This window comes from Aptenodytes patagonicus, chromosome 1 (assembly GCF_965638725.1).
Source record: "Aptenodytes patagonicus chromosome 1, bAptPat1.pri.cur, whole genome shotgun sequence".
In the NCBI taxonomy this organism is placed as follows: Eukaryota; Metazoa; Chordata; class Aves; order Sphenisciformes; family Spheniscidae; genus Aptenodytes; species Aptenodytes patagonicus.
The window spans coordinates 159,087,768-159,106,250 of NC_134949.1; the positions used below are offsets into that span (position 1 = coordinate 159,087,768).

Genomic DNA, 18,483 nt, shown 5'->3' on the forward strand with positions numbered 1-18,483 from the left:
GGCTAGATCAAAATGCCTAACCAACGTAGTTAAAGATTGACTAAATTAAGGTGAACTGTCCAGTTTTGAACTTTTAAGTGCTTGACTGCAATGTTAAATAGGACACTGATTTTATTTTAATACTGATTTTAGATTATTATTATTATTATTATTATTATTATTATTAAAAAGCTGGAAAAAACATACTAAGTTAAAGCTCTTAAATATCTAGCAGAAAAAACATTAAATGAAGGCATTAGTTCACCCTATGATAGTGATTATGATTCCACTCCGTAAAGTGCATTTAGAAGGAGAATTCAAACACTAACCTCTGAATTTAAGTGGACTTCCATTGGTGTGTAAGTTGGCCAATATCCCATAGTTAATATATTTACTGTCAGGTCTATATTTCCTGGGTCACTTTGGTTCTGCATATACTAAAATACAAGAGACAAAAAAATCGTTCAAGTATAAAGTTGCATGCTAAATTAGAAAATATATATACTTAAATTAGAAATTTAAAGTTGGTAGAATAATGAAAAATTTCTACAGGCCACATCCTTGGTTAGACATGCTCTACCATGGTTTTGAATTTCATTACTTTACTGCTCCCATCCCCAGTTTCAAAACACGGCAAGTGGTTGGAAGTAAAAAGTACGACATGCCTTGAAGTATCCTAGACCACCGTCTTTACAGGGTATTAAGGTCAAAGGAACTTCAATCACACGCAAATAAAGCAAAAGAAAGGCTCTCGATCAGAAGCCTGGGCAAGAACTGTAAGACCAAAAGGATCCTCTGGGACTTCCACACGTCTGTTAGACAATGCATTTTCTTACAGTTTGAGCACAGCATCAGTCAAGCCAGGCTGCAAAGTCTGGGACAGAGAAGTCCCTAGAGTATTTATTTACAGGAGCAGGTGTCCTGGATCAGATCTCTACCCCAGTATCCTGTCTCCAGTAAGGCCCCAAAGCAGGTACCCAGGGAGAAGTGCAACAACAGGGTGAGCATGTACAGTATTTCCTCCAAGCATTCCCTCGGTCACCAACAGGCTGGAAGCTTTGGGGTTGAGACATACATGGTTTCTGTGCACTTAGCAACCTTCAAGGGGTTCCTCTGGTGTGGGTCATTCACAAAGAATTCATCAGAGCAGCAACAGTTTACAGAATGAAGGGATATGGACTTTAAAGTATGTTAGATAGCTAAATTACTATGTGGTATTTAGACTGTAATTTACAAATAAACAAATAAACTGTAAAATAAGACTCTCTCTGAATAGATATACAATAAATAAATTCTGTTCTATAAATAGAGCTATAAGTAGAGTCTGTTACTATGACCAGGACCTGCTCAAATGCTGTTTCGTTTTATTTTCGCTTAATACAAGGTGTAGCACCATTCAGTGCTTCCCCATCGCTACTGAAAATTTAGCACATGAACACAAGCTAAATGTACCTGCTTAAACTGAACCATGACATCTTTTGACAGTTCCATGTCCTTGAACATGCCCTCCAGTTTGCTGGTAAAAGCAGCGCCACATTCTGTCACACGAATTAAAGCAAAGATCCCACGATTACAAAGCAGCACGGAAGAAGCAGTAAGGGTTTAACCTGAGACAGTTGAGCCAGATTTGCCAGGGTCCAGAGCACCCACAACCAGGAACATGTTTTAAGGATTTTGGTCCTCTCTAGGTACATTAAATGAAACAGTCAGATATCTAAGAGGTCAGCCCAATAGTTCTCTCTTGAGCACAATGAAAGCTGTGATATGCTCAGCTATTACTTAAAATCTGGCTTGTCACTTCTTAAAGCATGAGAAAATAAGGATTCCAATTTATGTGCCAAGAAGTAATAAAAATTTAACACATCTGAAGGCGCCTACCATGTTTAAGCTTTGACAACATGGACTTCTCAGCATCTACTGATGCACTTTTCCCAACCAGCAGTCTTTTGGCCAAGTCTTTCTTATAAAACGCCTCAAACACATCTTTACCTGTATGGAAATTGAAACAAAAATAAAATACAACTGAAATCATACATTCTATTTGCATCATTTGCACTTCAGGTTTGTGACACAAACCTTTCTCCTGACATGTTCATCAGCAGAACAATATTCACTGCGCAACAGCGAAGAAAAACATGTAGACAACTTGTTCTTTTTATATTTTAATTATTTTCTTAACATACTTAACACAATTTTTAGTTCCTTCTTTTTTTTCGCAGGAATATGGGCTGCCTTGTATTTCCCATTGGATGAGCTACAAATCACATTAAATTATTCTGGGGTCCAGAAGAACATTCTCCCTCCGGTGGTCCGATTTATTAAAATTAAAAAAAGAAAAAGGGTTCCTATGTATTAAAGAAATAATCTTTAAAAGCCTGAAGTGAAGACAAATTGAGAGAAGTCTTCTCACTTGGTTTGCCAATAGCCTTTTGAAATAAAGAAGTCACACAGACACCCACAAACTTTCACACCTTAAACCAGAGCTGCAGCAAATCTTTTCTATTGATAGTGCAAAGATAGCAGCAAGTTGTTTCACTTTTAAGAGGAAGAAATTCACTGTAACTCAAGGCACTATTTGCACAGCCTACAGCGGCTCCTCCTGATTCCTTGCAAACACCTTCCAATGTAGCGATTCCTCTGATACCCTTCCTTCTCCATCCTGCCCTCTGGTAAAGTGCTGTTTCATGAAACAGCATCAAGATTACTATCGAAAAGTCCAGTGCCCAGAACCTAACTACTAATTATCATCTGCTCTTAAAAGGACTCTTACGCACTAGATAGCTCAAAATAAATTTGCACTTTTAGCTCAGTGCTACAAAAAATATTAAGAGAAAAAGAGTTGGTCAAAGTTTCAGATTAACAGAAATTAATCTCTTAGGCTGACAAGTTGCCAGTGATACTGTTTTCATTCACCATCTCCATCCGATATCCTTTGCGCTTGACAAAAATCACGATGCAAGTGATACTACTTTATGACTGGTTTCTTGTCTGCTTTCCCATGATATTGTACTTGTTTTGGATTTTACGAGGAAAGAACCCCACAGATCTCAGAACAAACTAATTGGGTAGTTCCTGCTTATTCCACCCCAGCCCAGCATACATGTCCCACTTCCCTCAAAACAGTGACCATGCATCTCTACTGGACTCAACACATTTTTTTTTCAGATATCCTACCTAGCAAAAAAAAAAATTCTCCTAACACATTCAAGGGTTTTGCTCAGATAGGGACATACATTAGGGAAGTGCATTTCAAAGGCAGTAAACCACAGCAGGAACATTTTCTCCCACCATTCTGAGCCCTCCTCTGCGTTCATTCTCAGCCACGATGAGAAGAGACAAGTCATTAGTTGCTGGGTTTTCATGTACTTTGCACCTATGACATATTGAGGTGGGCAGGGAAATGCAGTTCTGCTAGTAGCAAGGAAAACAGTTTTAAGTGCATCAACTGTGAACCGATATTTCTTACCATGAATGAATCTAAATATGATCATGATTTTGTCAAGGATTCTTTCCAGCTCTTCATCTGTTGCTTCTTTATTACCAGCTCTTAACTTGGAATCCACATATTTTGCTACAAATAAATAAAACAGTTTAACAGCTTTAAAAAAAATTATCTAAAATAACTAACTTAAGCTTTTACCACTTGAAATATTACTGTATGTTAAATATTACTATATGTTAAACATTACTATATGTTAAAATATAGGATAAGTGTTAAATTTTCTGTTTTCCCTTTTCCCATCCCTATGCTCAGTGGAATGATGGAGCCCTACTGTACTACTGCCATAATGGAAAAATATCACAAAAAGGAACCGTCCAAGAAAAAAAAAAAAAGAATACAATATAATCGTTAAAATTAATGCATTAGAAATTCCCACATTTTGTGTCATAGTCATAGCAAGCACATGACTTGTTGAAAGACAATGTTTTGGAAGCGTACAATGTATATGAATGTATTTTATGAGAAACAGAAACAAACAACACAAAGAGGACTATATTTTTGTAGACCTTTACCATGTCCCTCATGCTCCTTGGTAGGAACATACCAAAATTTAAACAGAAGCAATGCTTTCAAGTTAGTAGCTTCAGAATGCCAGAAATAAGGTTAAGCCATGAGTTTAGCTAAGTATTTATTAAGCCACATTAGTATCCTTGTACAACCTTCTGCGTAAGAAGGAAACCTTTGCGGGAGCTGAAACACCACAATCCACAAACGACAGCAGCCCGTATCATGGCTTTAACCTGTATCACTAGGTTGTGCAATTTGTCCTACATAAAGCTGGTTTTAGAAGGAAGCCACAAAATAAGCTGAATAAAGGCAAAAGAAAGTACAGAGGAAACAAACAACCAAGGAGTGGGATCCCCTCCCGGTGTAAAATGCCACAGCTCCAGTTTTGCTGCAGGCAAAACAGTCAGAACAGCTTTTGCCAGATCAGGGATAAACCCAATAATAGCATCTTTAAGATGTTTTTATTATTTTTCCCCTTAATGAGCACCAGTTCCCCCTTCAAGGTAATGAATTTTTTTCTCTGTTAAAACTCCTTGTATCTGAAGGCTTTAAAATTGTTCTCCCAACTTCAGCCTTCAAGGCAGATAGACGGGCTCTACTTAGTCCTTTCTGAGGGATCCATAACGTCCAAAGAACTCTACTACCACCACAATTAAAAACAGCTCCCTTTTTTCTGCCACAGCTACTCTCCCCCCTAACCACGTACTCCACTCGTAGCACCAGCGTTACGCTCTCTGAGCAGTTGTTAGCACCAGGCACCGTGCAGGAAGCAGAGCGCAGGGACAGCAGAAGTCGGCATGCTCCCTCAGGACGCTGCGTGCACGCCTAACAGCACACCCAAGCTTTTCGAACCCGCAGCGCTCCCAGGTTAACTTTTGCCCCGTATCCCAAAAACAAGTCTCCTAAAGCAGAATGCGTACTGCATCACTATTGCACTAGCACACTCAGCAGCATTATCTTATCATGCTTTCTACAGATTTTTGAAATATTTTACAGAAAAATATTTGTGTACCTATCAATTCTGCAGGCTTATTTGGTCTCTTGTTGATAAATGTTTCAAAGGACTCCTTCATCAAGTTTACAAATTTTTCATTTTTCTGAAAGCACACTTCTATGATATGGTCCACTTTATCCTTAAAATCTAGTAGCTCTTGCACCATATCCTTGTCCTTTTCAGGATTAACCACTATTGTTGTCCCAAAGTTCTGTAAAACAAACACTTTTGATAATAAAATACTTTAGAGCGCTACCTATCTCCCCCAACAGACACATTCACCCTTATAAAATTTATCATTAGAAATAATAATTTTTTTTACAGAGCTACTCATACGACTTCAAAAAATGAGATGTATTGAAATTTAAAATAAAAACCCAGACACACATTAATGGATTTCAAACGTTAGTGTTTGATTTAAAGTTTATTTATATATAAGACAAAAGCTAAAACAAACAAACAAATAAATAAATCCACAGTAGACATGACTGTATGATGCGCAAGTTTACAGTTAGATACAGAACTACATGATTCATGTAAGAGAAATTATGTGGAAACTGCCTCAAAAATGTTAAGCGTAACGGGAAACTTTGCACTGTTTTTCTTAAATCCACTAGAGAGCTCTATTGATGGAACAGGTGGCAAAAATTCAACTGCTGCTCATCACTCCAAGACTTCTCTTTCAGCAAGGGCTTAAAAGCAAAAAACCTAGCTGACTTGCAATAAAACAAAACCTTCCCATCCGCAAGAAGCAGCCACAGACTTGACTTGCTTTTCTTGTTCCTAGATTTATTATCTTAGAGATACAATACCATTTGTCTCATGAACCAAAATATCCTGTAAGGGAGGATTTTAACCTATCGGACAATTTACTATTGCTTTAGTAACACTGATCAGCGCCCTAGACAGAATGACCAGTTTTCCAAGGTGAGAAAGAGGAACATCTGCACAGTAACAGCAGAGCAGTATTCAATCAGTGCATTTTCATCAACTAAAGTATGTTAGCCACACCACCAGTCAAAGAGAGAGAAGGAAATCCTCCCCAAACCTCAGAATTTCCACTTCAATATCCAATTATCCACTGTGATCTTTCTCAAGTAACATTTCAGAGTGAAGCAAGACAAACACAAGGCTGCCCAAGGTCCTTAGATTCAATACGTATATCACAGAATCACAGAATGGTTTGGGTTGGAAGGGACCTCTGAAGATCATCTAGTCCACCACATATCCACACTTAGCACAATTTCCCCTTCATTAACACAGCATTTGGACATCTCACAGTCTCTACCAGTTACGTTCATAAATTGCAGGGCATTCCCCCATTCTGCAAATGGCAAACCGAGATACAGAAAGCTAAGTGGCACCTCTGAAATCATAACAAAGTGACTACAGTAGAGCACAGACCTTCACTCCAGTGAGAAGTGGCATGCTCTCTGTGCTTTTTCTTACATTGGCTCACAAGATAAAAGTTAAGTTCTTGAAACCTCGCTTTACTGCGTTCTGTCGTTCAGAATGTTTGAAAGGAGGAGATTTACTGACACTACAGAAAATGGTTTCCAGTTTTTTGAGTCTGTAAGAAAAGCCATAAAAGGTCTGATTCTGCGAGACATAAGGTACGATAAGCCAACTTAACAACTTGCTGCTGTGAAAGGGGAGGTTCTGGTCCTCCTTCCCTTATTTTCCTACCTGTCCCGAAGTCCTGCTTTGTTCCTTGGGCCAGCACCAGGACTTTTCTGTGAGCCTCTTTAGCTCACTAAACCTGGCATAAAACTGACCTTGCCCAGGTAATGTGCTAAAACAGATCACAAAAGAGTGTATGGAGTGGCAGGCAGCACAAGGATTAAGTCAGGAGCGTGATCTGGGAGCAAGGAAGAAACATACTCCTTCTTGGCTACGGCAAGCTGTTCAGTTGGCCCAGCTGCCTGTGGATCCACAGACTGCATGCATATGGGGACACTGGACAACACCCTGTGGAGCAAACTCCATCTCGGTTCTGGGGGCAGAGGGGAGACTATGTCCCACACGCGTGGGCTGGGCACTGGTGCGCCATGCAGAACTCACGACACGGGTGTGTGGGAAAGGCACCTCTGAAACGAACTGATGTTGTGCACTTAGTCCTGAAGGTTGGTGAACACCTGGGCAATTCAGGAGAGAACTACCACATTGGGAATTATCAACTCCAGAGAGAAATATCTTCTGTAAAGCTTTCCTGCTTTCATCTTGCAAGAGCGCTAGAGTGCAAGTTCTCTGGGGCAGCATACTACCTGCATATTGCACCTAGCAAAACAAACCTGAAGCATCTAAATACAACTTTGATGGACTATTTTCAAGGGGAGTATTCCGTTCAAAATAGCTTAAACATTCATCAGCATTGCTGTAGGTTGGTTACATGTAGCACTGCTAGCCTGCAGTAGAATAGCTACATTCTGATGTTCCACTGATTTTGCAGATATGTAAATAGTTGAGTGTATTTGTAGCAAAACACAACATGTAGTACAATCCAGCATACTCTAAACACATGTGCATGTGGCTCTATTTAAAAGCAAGCAAACCAAAATAACTTCTTGTATAACCTTCAAACCCACAAGGAAAGCAATTTCTGAGTAGAAATTTAAACCCAAAACTTAGGTGTTGCTGTTTCTCATCATGTGACTGTTACCAGGGTGGAAGCATTAACATCTCTCCCTGTATTTGCTTAAAACAGAATTTTGATGCATACACCTACATGGTATTATTCTTGGGTTTGATACAAGAAATATCTAACAGCATAAATTTTGACATTAATAAGAGATCTTTGAAATACCTTGATGTATTCACTCCAATGTTGCAAAAGGATCTGCTGCCCACCTTTTACCCGGCTGAACAGCTGGTATGTCTGGGTCAAATCTGATATCCTATTTTCATCGAGCAGGTTATCAAGTCCTAAAAAAAATAAAATTAGAAGAAAGAGCAAATTTGAACACAGCTGAATAAATACAGTTAGAAAGATACTAGAAAATCTGTATGAAATACATAAAAGGCAAGACCCTCCAGTGCACTTAAAAAGTATGAACTTTTTAAGACTAAATTTCTGAAAGCAAGTGATATGCTCAGGGTTAACATGTCCCCTTGCTTAAACTGGCTGAAATGATTTATGGTATAGTATTTTAAAATCATTTCAACTGAAGTACTTTCCCAACAAGGTGTTGACTGTAAGCCTTTTGCAGAACGTTTATGAACAGTGCTTGATTTGAAGGGTACAGTTTTATCAAGAGATATCACAGAACCTCTAAAGAATATCAGAAAACAGTAAGCTAAGTAAACTGCCCCAAATTTAAAGTAAAGATAAATACTTTGCAAGATTTTTTCTGTGGAGTGTGGTGAGCCATCTTTTTAGATTAAGAACGTGCTATGAATTGTCTGTGCTCATACGGATGGAATAACACAAGACTACAAATTCCTTCCAAGCAACTTTTGCCTTTATCAATTCACCCTACAAGAGACTAGGCCTTGGACTAATGAATGGAGAAGCAAAGCTCAAGGCAAAACATGAAGCATAACAACTACAGACACATTTTTACATTTGAGAATCAGATGAACATAGTCCCAGTGTAATCAGAGATACATTGTCTGGTGTTGGTGACAGAGGCTTCAGTAATACAGGAGGGTAGCATCAAAGATTTATGGGATTTTTTTAAAATCCAGAAAGCTTGATTTTACACAGGTTGACAATTCATATCATCAGTGTAGTTGACACTGTACAGCTGTCCTACTTCACAAAATATACTTCATTAATCCCAATTTTTAAATGGTATTAGATAACAAAGGATTTTAAATCACTACTGAATTATCCCATTTCTACTATATTCTTCATCTTAAAAATACTTCCAATGTATATTATAACTTACATGTTCAGAAAGGCAACCAATGTTCAAGAATGATGTCAGGTAAACTTTTGCATGGTATTTTGAGATTTCCTAAACTTTGAGATATGCCTAAACTTTTGAGATATCAGAAGAATGGACATATTTTAAATGTATGTAAGATGACGTATTACAAAGTCTTGAATACAAGTGACTGGTGTTCTTTTGGCACTGAATAGGGAATTAAGAAATGCCAATTCCATCACATCCAAGCACCACCTCCTATTCATTTAAAGATACCAATACACTAATTGCTTTGTTATAACCTAGATTATAAAGTTTAACCTTCCCTCTTCCTCTGGCATATGAGCTGTGCAACTGAAATAATTATTTTCTCATATACTTGACAAATGAAAAAGACATATAGGAAAGTCCTTTGAGACAAGGCTTCACACAACTTCCAGAAAGCACTGCCACAGCCTTGGAAAAATTTATTATATTCACCATGAAAAAACCCACCAATATCTAGTCAATGGCAGTTGTAATAATACAAGAAAAAAAGTTTCTTATACATACCCTGCATTTGTAAGCTTCCCCCCCCCCCGCCCCATATCAAACTGACTACATCACGTGCCTTCTCCTAAGGAACAAAACCTACAAAAGGCAGTATCTTCTTCTACTTGCATGGAATACTAGGATGATATAAGCAAATTACAGTGTGCCCTGGATCAGATGAATGCAGAAAGTTATGCAACTCAAGTGATGTTAGACTTACTTTTTTTTTCTTTTTACTATTTCTTTTTTCCCTTTTTTTTTTTTTAAAGTGCAGACATAGAATGCAAAAGCTGATCCAACAATACTACAGTCCTAAAACGTAGTAACTAGAAAAACATACAAATCTCTCCGTATTTACATGGATGGTACATATACATCATAAACCAAGAAAAAGTTCAGGTTAAAACAAGACCACACACTTTCTGGTTAAGCCAACTGCTAAACAAAAGCGTCACTGGAAAAGTTACTTAAAAATAATACTTGAATTAAAGAGCAAGCAAAATTGACATATATCAACAAAAAATTAATTATTCTTACCTTCTGTTTATGATAAGCTAAGATGGAGTGACCACGCTTATTTTTATAAATGTATTGAAAACAGTGAAATAACCTATTCCCAGAGTAGTTCAGAGAAAACTGTGAGCATATGTCTATCTTTAAAGGGGACAAAGCAAGAAGTGAAAGGGCTATGTGTAACAACCTGAAAGTATTAACAAATATGGACGTGATGGAGCTCGAAGATACCAGACTACTAGGGACATCTGTTTTGCAGCAGTAAAGGAAACAAAGATGTACGGACAATTTGCTAGAAGATCTAAAACCTAAAATATGGCTACTGCAGGAAAAGGAAAGGATCATTTAAAGTATTAAAAGATCAGGGGATACTGACCAAGCCCAGAAATTTAGTGAAAAAGGAGAGATTAAAAGTTAAGAGGTACAAAGAAACGGTGATTTGAAGACACTAATGTCTGAACAAGGACTTCCTAAGGAGACCGCAGCTCTTATCTGAAATTGCCAGACAAAAGGTAAAACACAGACAAAAGCATATGAAAGTTCATTGCCTTGTAATGTTGTCAGTTCCAATAACTCACGATTCTTGAACTATACAATCACAAGAATATGTGAAGCTATTGCACTTGAGCTGGGTGATTATCCCATAAAAGAAGCTATGACAGTAACTGCAGCTCTCATTTAGAAGTTTATGTAATTCTAGGAAATAAGCAGTTCCAAAGGTTTAATTCCTAAGCCCACTGCTGCAAGTCAAAGGAGATTTAGGAGGTTTAGCAACCTTTACAAATACGAAATTATATTTTAGATATTTGTTTCCACATATACAATTTACTTGTCACAGTGGGGGTAACAGTCATAGGGTCAGCTTTCTGTATCTGTGGAAGTTTTTCCCATGGCTAGTATACCTCCTTAAATAAAAGCTGCGGAGTTTATCATTATTGCAGAGTATGAGAATCTGTCGCTTATCAGAGATTCCATTAATTTAAAAAAAATACCTTTTTGCAAAATAGCTTTTAAGTGTTCTCCTAGTAGCTGCTTCTCCACACAAGCAATCAGTGGTTTCCTAAATAAGGCAAGAAAAGTATATTAGAAGTATTAGAGTATAAGGGAATTGCCTCCTGTTACAGTGTATTTGTGAATAACTTACATTATAATACAAAAAAAAAAAAAAAATCAACAATTTTCTACTTCAAATAGAAGCTACAATTTAGGACAAAAATGTCACATGTGATATACGTCAAGAAAGAAAACAATAAACCATGTATGCAATTAAAAAAGAAATTCAGGTTTGAATACTAAAAAGCAAGTTCTTATCCTGTAGAAGAGAGAAGCTTAGATACCAAAAATCAATACAAAAACATTTCTGGAAAAAAGTCAAATTGACATTTTCTTGGAAACAAACAAGCAAACAAACCAACCAACAAAACAAAAACCTCCAAGGGTTTGAACTCCAAAAGACAATACACGCTGGTGATGTTCAAAACTCAAACTTTTCACCTAATTGTGTTATGCACCTACATAAGCATAAATTGAGCTAGAACCACAAGACTCAAATTTGCAAAACATTTTAAAATTATCCTTGAATTTTCCCTACTTTTTACTATTAATGAAATTTCTTTTTGATACATTCACTTTAGACAGGACTGAAAAATAATGGCAAGTTTTCCTTTACATCTTTTATGGCCTAAAAGAAGAAAGAAATGCCTGAAGTACAAAGGAATAATTAATTTCAATGTTTAAACTTCTACCGCTGCTTACAATATGACAACAAAAGACCAACCATTTCTTTCTAAGTTAAGTTTTATAAAACTGGTTCTCAGAGCCTTAATTTAGATTTTCTAGAAGAGAGGTGCTCAACTTGGACTGATGGAAGCCTTTTATGTAGCAGCATCTACTTTATGTCCCTACCTTTGCTAAAACGCCACCTTTCCTGAAACACCCCACCAATGATTTGCCTGACCTTCCATACAATACACAGTTTTAGTCCCTTCATCTTAAAAGGATTAAATTAGCGTTTGGAAAGGTTCATAGACGGGAACAGAGATGATCAAAGTATGCTGCAGCAGCTACAAGAGAAACAACTGCATGTGTTAGGACTCTTCTTTCTGGGAAAGAGATGACTTAGCAGGGATACAGTGCATTGACAGGCAGGGAAAAGGCGGAAGGGAACTGACTGATCACTTTCCCTTCCAATACAAGAACTGGGGTCATCAGTGATGGTACTGGGAGCCAGACTTAAACAAAAGCAGGCAATTTATCATGTGATGGCTAGTGCACCGGTGGAATGCTTTGCCAAAGGCTGGCACAGATGGAAAAGCTTATGTGAATCCCAGTGAGATAGTGCAAGTGTTTGAAAGGGATCCAAACAGACAAACCACATCAGGTTGAGAAAATAACCCTGAGCTGAAATCAGGCAGACACTAGGAGAGCATCAGGCCATCACATACGCTTACTCTATTCTTTCCCTTCAGTGGTCATAAACAAATATGAAATACCAGTTAGACAGACCCTTGGTCTTAACACATACGGCCATTTTTATGGTCTCTTCCACATTCCCTGAAATTTCCAACTACTGCTATCTACAGCTGCTGATTGTCTACAACAGCAGTAGTAGTCAAGGTTGTATAAAATACCATCCTTTGCCCCAGAAGACCTATTCTGCCTGCAGGGGAAGTAAGAACAATTTGTCTGCTTGAGACTGAAAGGCAGAGCACTATTTCCTAACAAGCAGACAGACAGAATGAGTATTTATCTTGACTGCTAGCTGATGAATGAGCCTGAAGGTACCTTCTGTACGGCCTCAAAGTCATCTACCTCAGTCATCTACTGACTGACCAGGAGACATGCTTATTCTGGTCAGCTGTCCAGAAAGAGACATGTACTGATGGGCCGAATAAATCCCTCTATGGGCTGCAAAAACACACTCTCCGCGTGCCGCATAAATCTGGTTTGAAGTATTTTGAATGGTGTTTCCCATGACCGTTTTGTCCTGGAAGTATCATTTCCATCTCAAGATCAAACCCAGTAACTAAATTTAACGTCCTTTCTGCTCTTTTCATGCACACCCGGAAAGACAGTATGACCTGAGGACAACTCAAGGGCACTAATTTTAAGAACTGCTGTTTCTTAATGCAAAGAAAGGAAATTAGTGCGAAGCCTTCTAAAAGTAGGTTTCTAAGCCTTTAACTAAGGACGAGATTCAAAGCAAGGACTTGATGTATATCTAGACTGAAAACATAATGATATCAACCTGTTTTTTAACTTAATCAGTAAATAAATATATATATGCTTTAACTTTATACATAGAAATAGTTCCATATATTTTAATGTGACTGATTTTGCCAGAAAAAGCTAGTCACACTGCAATCAGCATTTACAGGAAGAAGATTCAAGTTCAAATATGTACCATGACACACAATGAACATGTGTGTGAGTATATATAAAGGATGTCTGAAGAAAATAGTAAGTTAAAAAGATAATTTTTATTCAGTTATCCTTTTAACACTCAATGAAATGCCAATACATCATCCAGAAAACCAAAAAATAAAATAAAATGTTATGTTCTTTATTAACTGTTATGTTCTTTCTTAAAAAAAAAAAAAAAAAAAAAAGCAACAGCTTACTGCAGGACAAATTATATATGGGTTTATAGCATGTCAGTGACTCTGCAGTACTTCCTGAATGCACATTCTTACCCCAGCAAAACGCACATTATTACTCAACACCTGAGTGAAAAAAGGACAAGCTACCTTCCACAATACATTGGCAGCAGTTGAACCAAAGCTGATCTACTGTAAGTTCACATCCTGGACTGCTCATGAGTGATGTTCATGTCCTCTATCCTGTGCCGTAATTTAACCTTTTCTTTTCTTTTTTGCCTAATGAGTCTTTCTTTCCCTCAAAGGATTTGTGGTTAATTTTGTTATCAGTACATGAGTGGCTAAAATCAGCTGCTACTTTGATAATGCAAGTTTAAGTTCTTATGTAATATTTTGTTAACTTCAGTACACACTGATGAATCTTTCTGGACAAATTTCTCCCCTCTTACTCAAAGTATATTTTGATGTTAAAGAAATCAGTTCTGATAAAAATAAAGTCTTAAAAAAACCAAACCGTATCACAAGCACTGTCAACAAGACAGTATCTGTAAGAGAATGCAGAAATAATCTCTGTCTCTCTACAACCGCGGATAATCACACTGTTTTATGATGGATGCTTGACTTACTCTAAGAATGACAAAATTTGTACTCACTGTGTGCTGTGGTCTAAATATGTTATTACTCTGTCTCCTTCTTCTTCCAAACGTTTATTAACATGGTGAAGATATTCTGGGACCTAGCGAGACAAGAGAACGTCAAGTTTAACTGCAAAAGTACAAAAGGCAGATAATCTCGTTTCATGACAATTATTTTAAATTATAAATTTAAAGAGAATACAAATTGGAAAGGACTATTCCACCAGAATGTTATGTACTACATAATCGATATTTTTATTAAACAATGTTACTTTATCTTAAAAGTATTATAACTGCACCTGACAGAAAGGAAGAGAAAAACAGAAATCTGAGAATTTTTCAGAGGAAGTTAATTTTTTCTCAAAACCCTTCTGAGCTAAGCTAGCCCTTAAAATATCACGGAGCAGATTTTCAGTTGGTGTGAACCATATAGTTCTATTATTTCAATGGCAGTTTGTCCAGTGGAATATCTGTCCCTATGGAGACTTAACACATTTAGCACATATTACAACACAGGTATGAAACTCAGGCTTCAAATGATCAAAACAGTTATGTGTATGCGCATACGCACATACACATATGCATGTATATGCATATATGTGTACGCATTATGTGCACATGCATAAATATGTACATGTATACACTGTATAAGTTAGGGCCTTACTCCTTTTGTGTTTTTCCACAGTTTTCCACTAGGCGTGTAAAAGCAGTAAGACTCTTGGTCTCAAAATCTGTGTCGAAGCATTTCACCTCGGGTCCCAGTGGAACGCGAGGCAATGAGGTGAATGGAGCAGATTAGACACAAGGGTTCACCTCTGTGCAATGTAAACAGGAGTTTTCAAAATGCCTGTAGTGACTCAATGTTAAAATGGAATTAATAAAGGTAGTCTTCTGTATTTTAGACCACCACGAAACTCGGCTTTTGATATACGTTTTCAGAGATAACCACATTTGCAGGCTGCCCACTGCAGAGCATAATTTTATCTCAAGAGGACAGAAAACAAAAATGCCTTACGTCTATTTAACTAATAAGCAAAAGAAACAAAACAACAAAGTAAATGCAACGACAGAGTAAAAAAGTAAATGGTTTACTTAAGTATTAAGCACATAGCAGAATGATGCCAGTAGATATTTCACAGCTCTCGGGCAAAAATAATATTGGTGGCACAGCTTTAAGCTTTATGTGGAAATGACTTTCTGATAGCGTGACTTTAGCTACACAAAATGTCACTGGGTTTCTCCACCCTTAATTACGTATTTCAAACACCAAGGCAATCTGGATACTTTGATACAGTACTGTGGTCCCCATCAAAAATGGTGAATGTGTGCTTGCGTACCTGGGCACTAGTGAATTTCATTGAGCATTAATACACCAATCAGTACTACCAGAAGTTCTCACTAGCACATAAAACTAGCATAAAAGCAATCATCTACAGCATGCACCTACCTCTCTTTCTTGCATTAATCTTTGGCCCTCTGCAGCATATAAGCAATTTGTCTCTTCCAGAAACCTCTGTTCAAATGATTCCTTGTAAACCTGCTCAAGAAATTAGTCATTTACATTAAGCTGCCAGTAAGGGTAGCACATTTCGGCTGTCAGGCATAGAGGGCAAGTAAAAACTCAAGAACACACACAGTTATGAGAAGTGCCACTGTAACATTACATTAACACAGAAGTTCTCTGTTTGCCCCCTGGTTTTAGAAAGACTGAGATCAGAGCTGACTTCCCGGTGCAGCAATAGCGTGTTTCAGTCATCAGTACTCAAATCGTCTAAATTGACAGGCTTCTGTTTAAGGTACACAGACCAACACCAGTACCCAGCATAAGCACAGCAATGACATCCAATCCACCTGAGCTCAAGACTCCCACTGATATTTCTGTGGCAAAAAAAATAAGAAGATACTTCCAACTAGTGAAATATTGGCACAAAACAGGTAATTCCCATCAGGAAAATAATAATATGCTCAGTGACACATGTTCAGATCTGTCAGGTTTATCGCAGTGGCCCAAAAGTAAGAAAAATGAATTGAACCAAACAAGGTGACCTCTCTTCCTCCAGGGAAGGAGCAACCAAAAAGGGCACCAACAACAATCACTGACATCGAAAAATTTCTGCGTAACAATTAGCAGTTTAGTCTAGAAAGGAGATAAGTTAGAAAAGACAACTATATAAAATAGTTAAATAATCTGGAAAAGGTAGCTAGGGAATAACATGTAAACAGTGGGACAGTTAGCGAAAAGAAAAAGGAAAGATTCCTTGAGTATGGTGGAAGAATAGAAGGAAATACTTCTTCCAAAAAATACAGCAGAACTGTAAAACTCATTATTACATTCTGACCAGGTTTTTCTTATGGACTTTTAAGAGTTTTATTTTTTTTCCAATGCAAACTTAAATATGAAACCTCTGGCTCGACAAGCATTCAGAGCATAATAATTCACTAATTCAGCATCACTCACAGTAGACATCAACTCCCTGCTTCAGTCTTCTTGTTACACTAGCTCCAAGTTCAACAGGATCAAATACTAGATTTCATTTCTTACCTTCCTTGCCTTCAGGATAACTGGAAAAACATGAGTATAACAGTATATAGAGCTATTTTCTGCATAAAACATGTGTAAAGCTCTACAACAGGAAACAGCTATAGAAGAGGATATATGCAAGCAGGAATCAACTTTCAGCAGCTGGTTCTCAATTGCCTAAAAATCAGGAATGAGTAGGAGCTTAATTGTTTTCAAATTAAATATAAGATTGGCTTTATTAATTAATCTTTCTCCAGAAGCTAGTTTCTGTTGAAAGAGGGAGAAGCAGAGATCCTGGAGTAAAATTACAGGATTATAAGCACATCTCTATCTCAATGAAGTGGCGTGTATTACAAAAAAACAGATTAGATTAGGTTAGTTTCCACAGCAAAAAAAGAAAACCACACTTTTGAGCCAATGAAGGAGAATGCAGACCTAAATCCAATTCTGTAAGAAGGATCCAGTAAAGGGGAATGTTTACCTTCAGCAGAGTACATTGCTAAAAAATGTTAAAAACTCAACACCTACAAGAATTTGATGCAGTCAGAGAAGGCAAATAACAATGGGGGGAAAAAAAAAGTGGGAAAAAGCACACAAATCAGATCTGCACCTTCAGGTTGTGTGATCTGAAAAAATCATTGACAGAAGTTTGCCTTCTCTCTTGAACAGAATAATTAATTTTTTCTGGTACACTAGAGACAGTTATGGATGAAAGTCAGAAGGGTTAACATGAAAGGCAGAAAAGCAGGTAAACTGCCTGACCAAAAAGGACTATTTAATAGTCTTCTATGCAGTCTTCCTCTCCAAACTCTTTTTTAAGCCTTCAGCCAGTTTCGTAACACTGTACACCACTTGGGAACGAGCAACCTCAGCAGTTTGTAAGAATGAAAGACAGCTCGTAAGTTTTATTGCACATCACACAAAGCTGCAATGTTGAGCAGAGAACAACATACACCAGAGTCAGAAGCACAACATTTTTTATTCTATTTGGTTACTTAGTATCTACACTAATAGAAAGTTCCAGTAAGTTACAGATTGACCTTATCTATTTGGAAACACTGGCCTTAACTTTACATCTCATTCTATCCTTGGCATCTCTGCTAAGAATTTGCCAATGCAGTGATTTTTTTGTGTACAGACCCAGGATCTGGACTCCAAAAAGCCTTTTTACAGTGAGGGAGGTGGTCTTTTTTGGTTGCTATGTTTAACCAGCACTAGGATTAGGAAACCAGTGATTAAGACAGACAAAATATTACACATACTAAAAGACTTGCAAACCTATTATTTAAGAGTCTGTAGGCCACTATGTGAGCTAAGAAAAACAGGCAAAGAGGTCTCATTTACAAACAGAGAATGAAAGATTGTGCATCGGGTAAAGAAAAGGCAACCTTATCAGTCTAATAGCTAGATTTTAAAGCACATTTACTAAAAGAATAAAATTATTTCCGTACAACACACAAATTAGAAGAGTCCAAACTCTGTTTCTAAACGTAGGTGTTATTAGTAAAGTTTGTGTACTACACCTGCAGATCAGAGAGCATGCTCAACAAGCTCCGCAGCAAACTTCTGTCCACAGCTTCACCATTCCGTTCTCGTTCAATCAGCAGGAGGATTCCATCAATAGTCTTGTTTTGAACTTGCTTGTCACTAATGACATGATTTCTAAATAACTCTAGCCCCATATCCCTGTGTGAATATTGAAAATTAATAAATCACACTTTTGATTCTTTCCAAAAATCTGTATCTCAGTTTGAGAAAAACAAATACATATAAAATATATATCGTGTATATATATTACACAGAAAGAGAATATATTAATGGTGTGTATATACTTTTGGT

General features: G+C 37.4%; 1 protein-coding gene across 4 annotated transcripts in view; it reads right to left on the reverse strand.

Moving 5' to 3' along the window:
- CUL4A (cullin 4A) overlaps window positions 1-18,483 on the reverse strand; it is a 38,755-nt gene that overhangs the window by 7,519 nt on the left and 12,753 nt on the right. For all 4 annotated transcript variants that reach the window (XM_076360595.1, XM_076360587.1, XM_076360604.1 and 1 more), the window contains 10 exons: window positions 18,168-18,330; window positions 15,571-15,660; window positions 14,142-14,224; window positions 10,885-10,952; window positions 7,786-7,904; window positions 5,001-5,193; window positions 3,446-3,550; window positions 1,858-1,968; window positions 1,432-1,517; window positions 309-416 (listed from right to left, as the gene is read on the reverse strand). In XM_076360595.1, the coding sequence (XP_076216710.1) occupies window positions 309-416; window positions 1,432-1,517; window positions 1,858-1,968; window positions 3,446-3,550; window positions 5,001-5,193; window positions 7,786-7,904; window positions 10,885-10,952; window positions 14,142-14,224; window positions 15,571-15,660; window positions 18,168-18,330 (1,126 nt within the window). The remainder of the gene's footprint in view (window positions 1-308; window positions 417-1,431; window positions 1,518-1,857; window positions 1,969-3,445; window positions 3,551-5,000; window positions 5,194-7,785; window positions 7,905-10,884; window positions 10,953-14,141; window positions 14,225-15,570; window positions 15,661-18,167; window positions 18,331-18,483) is intronic.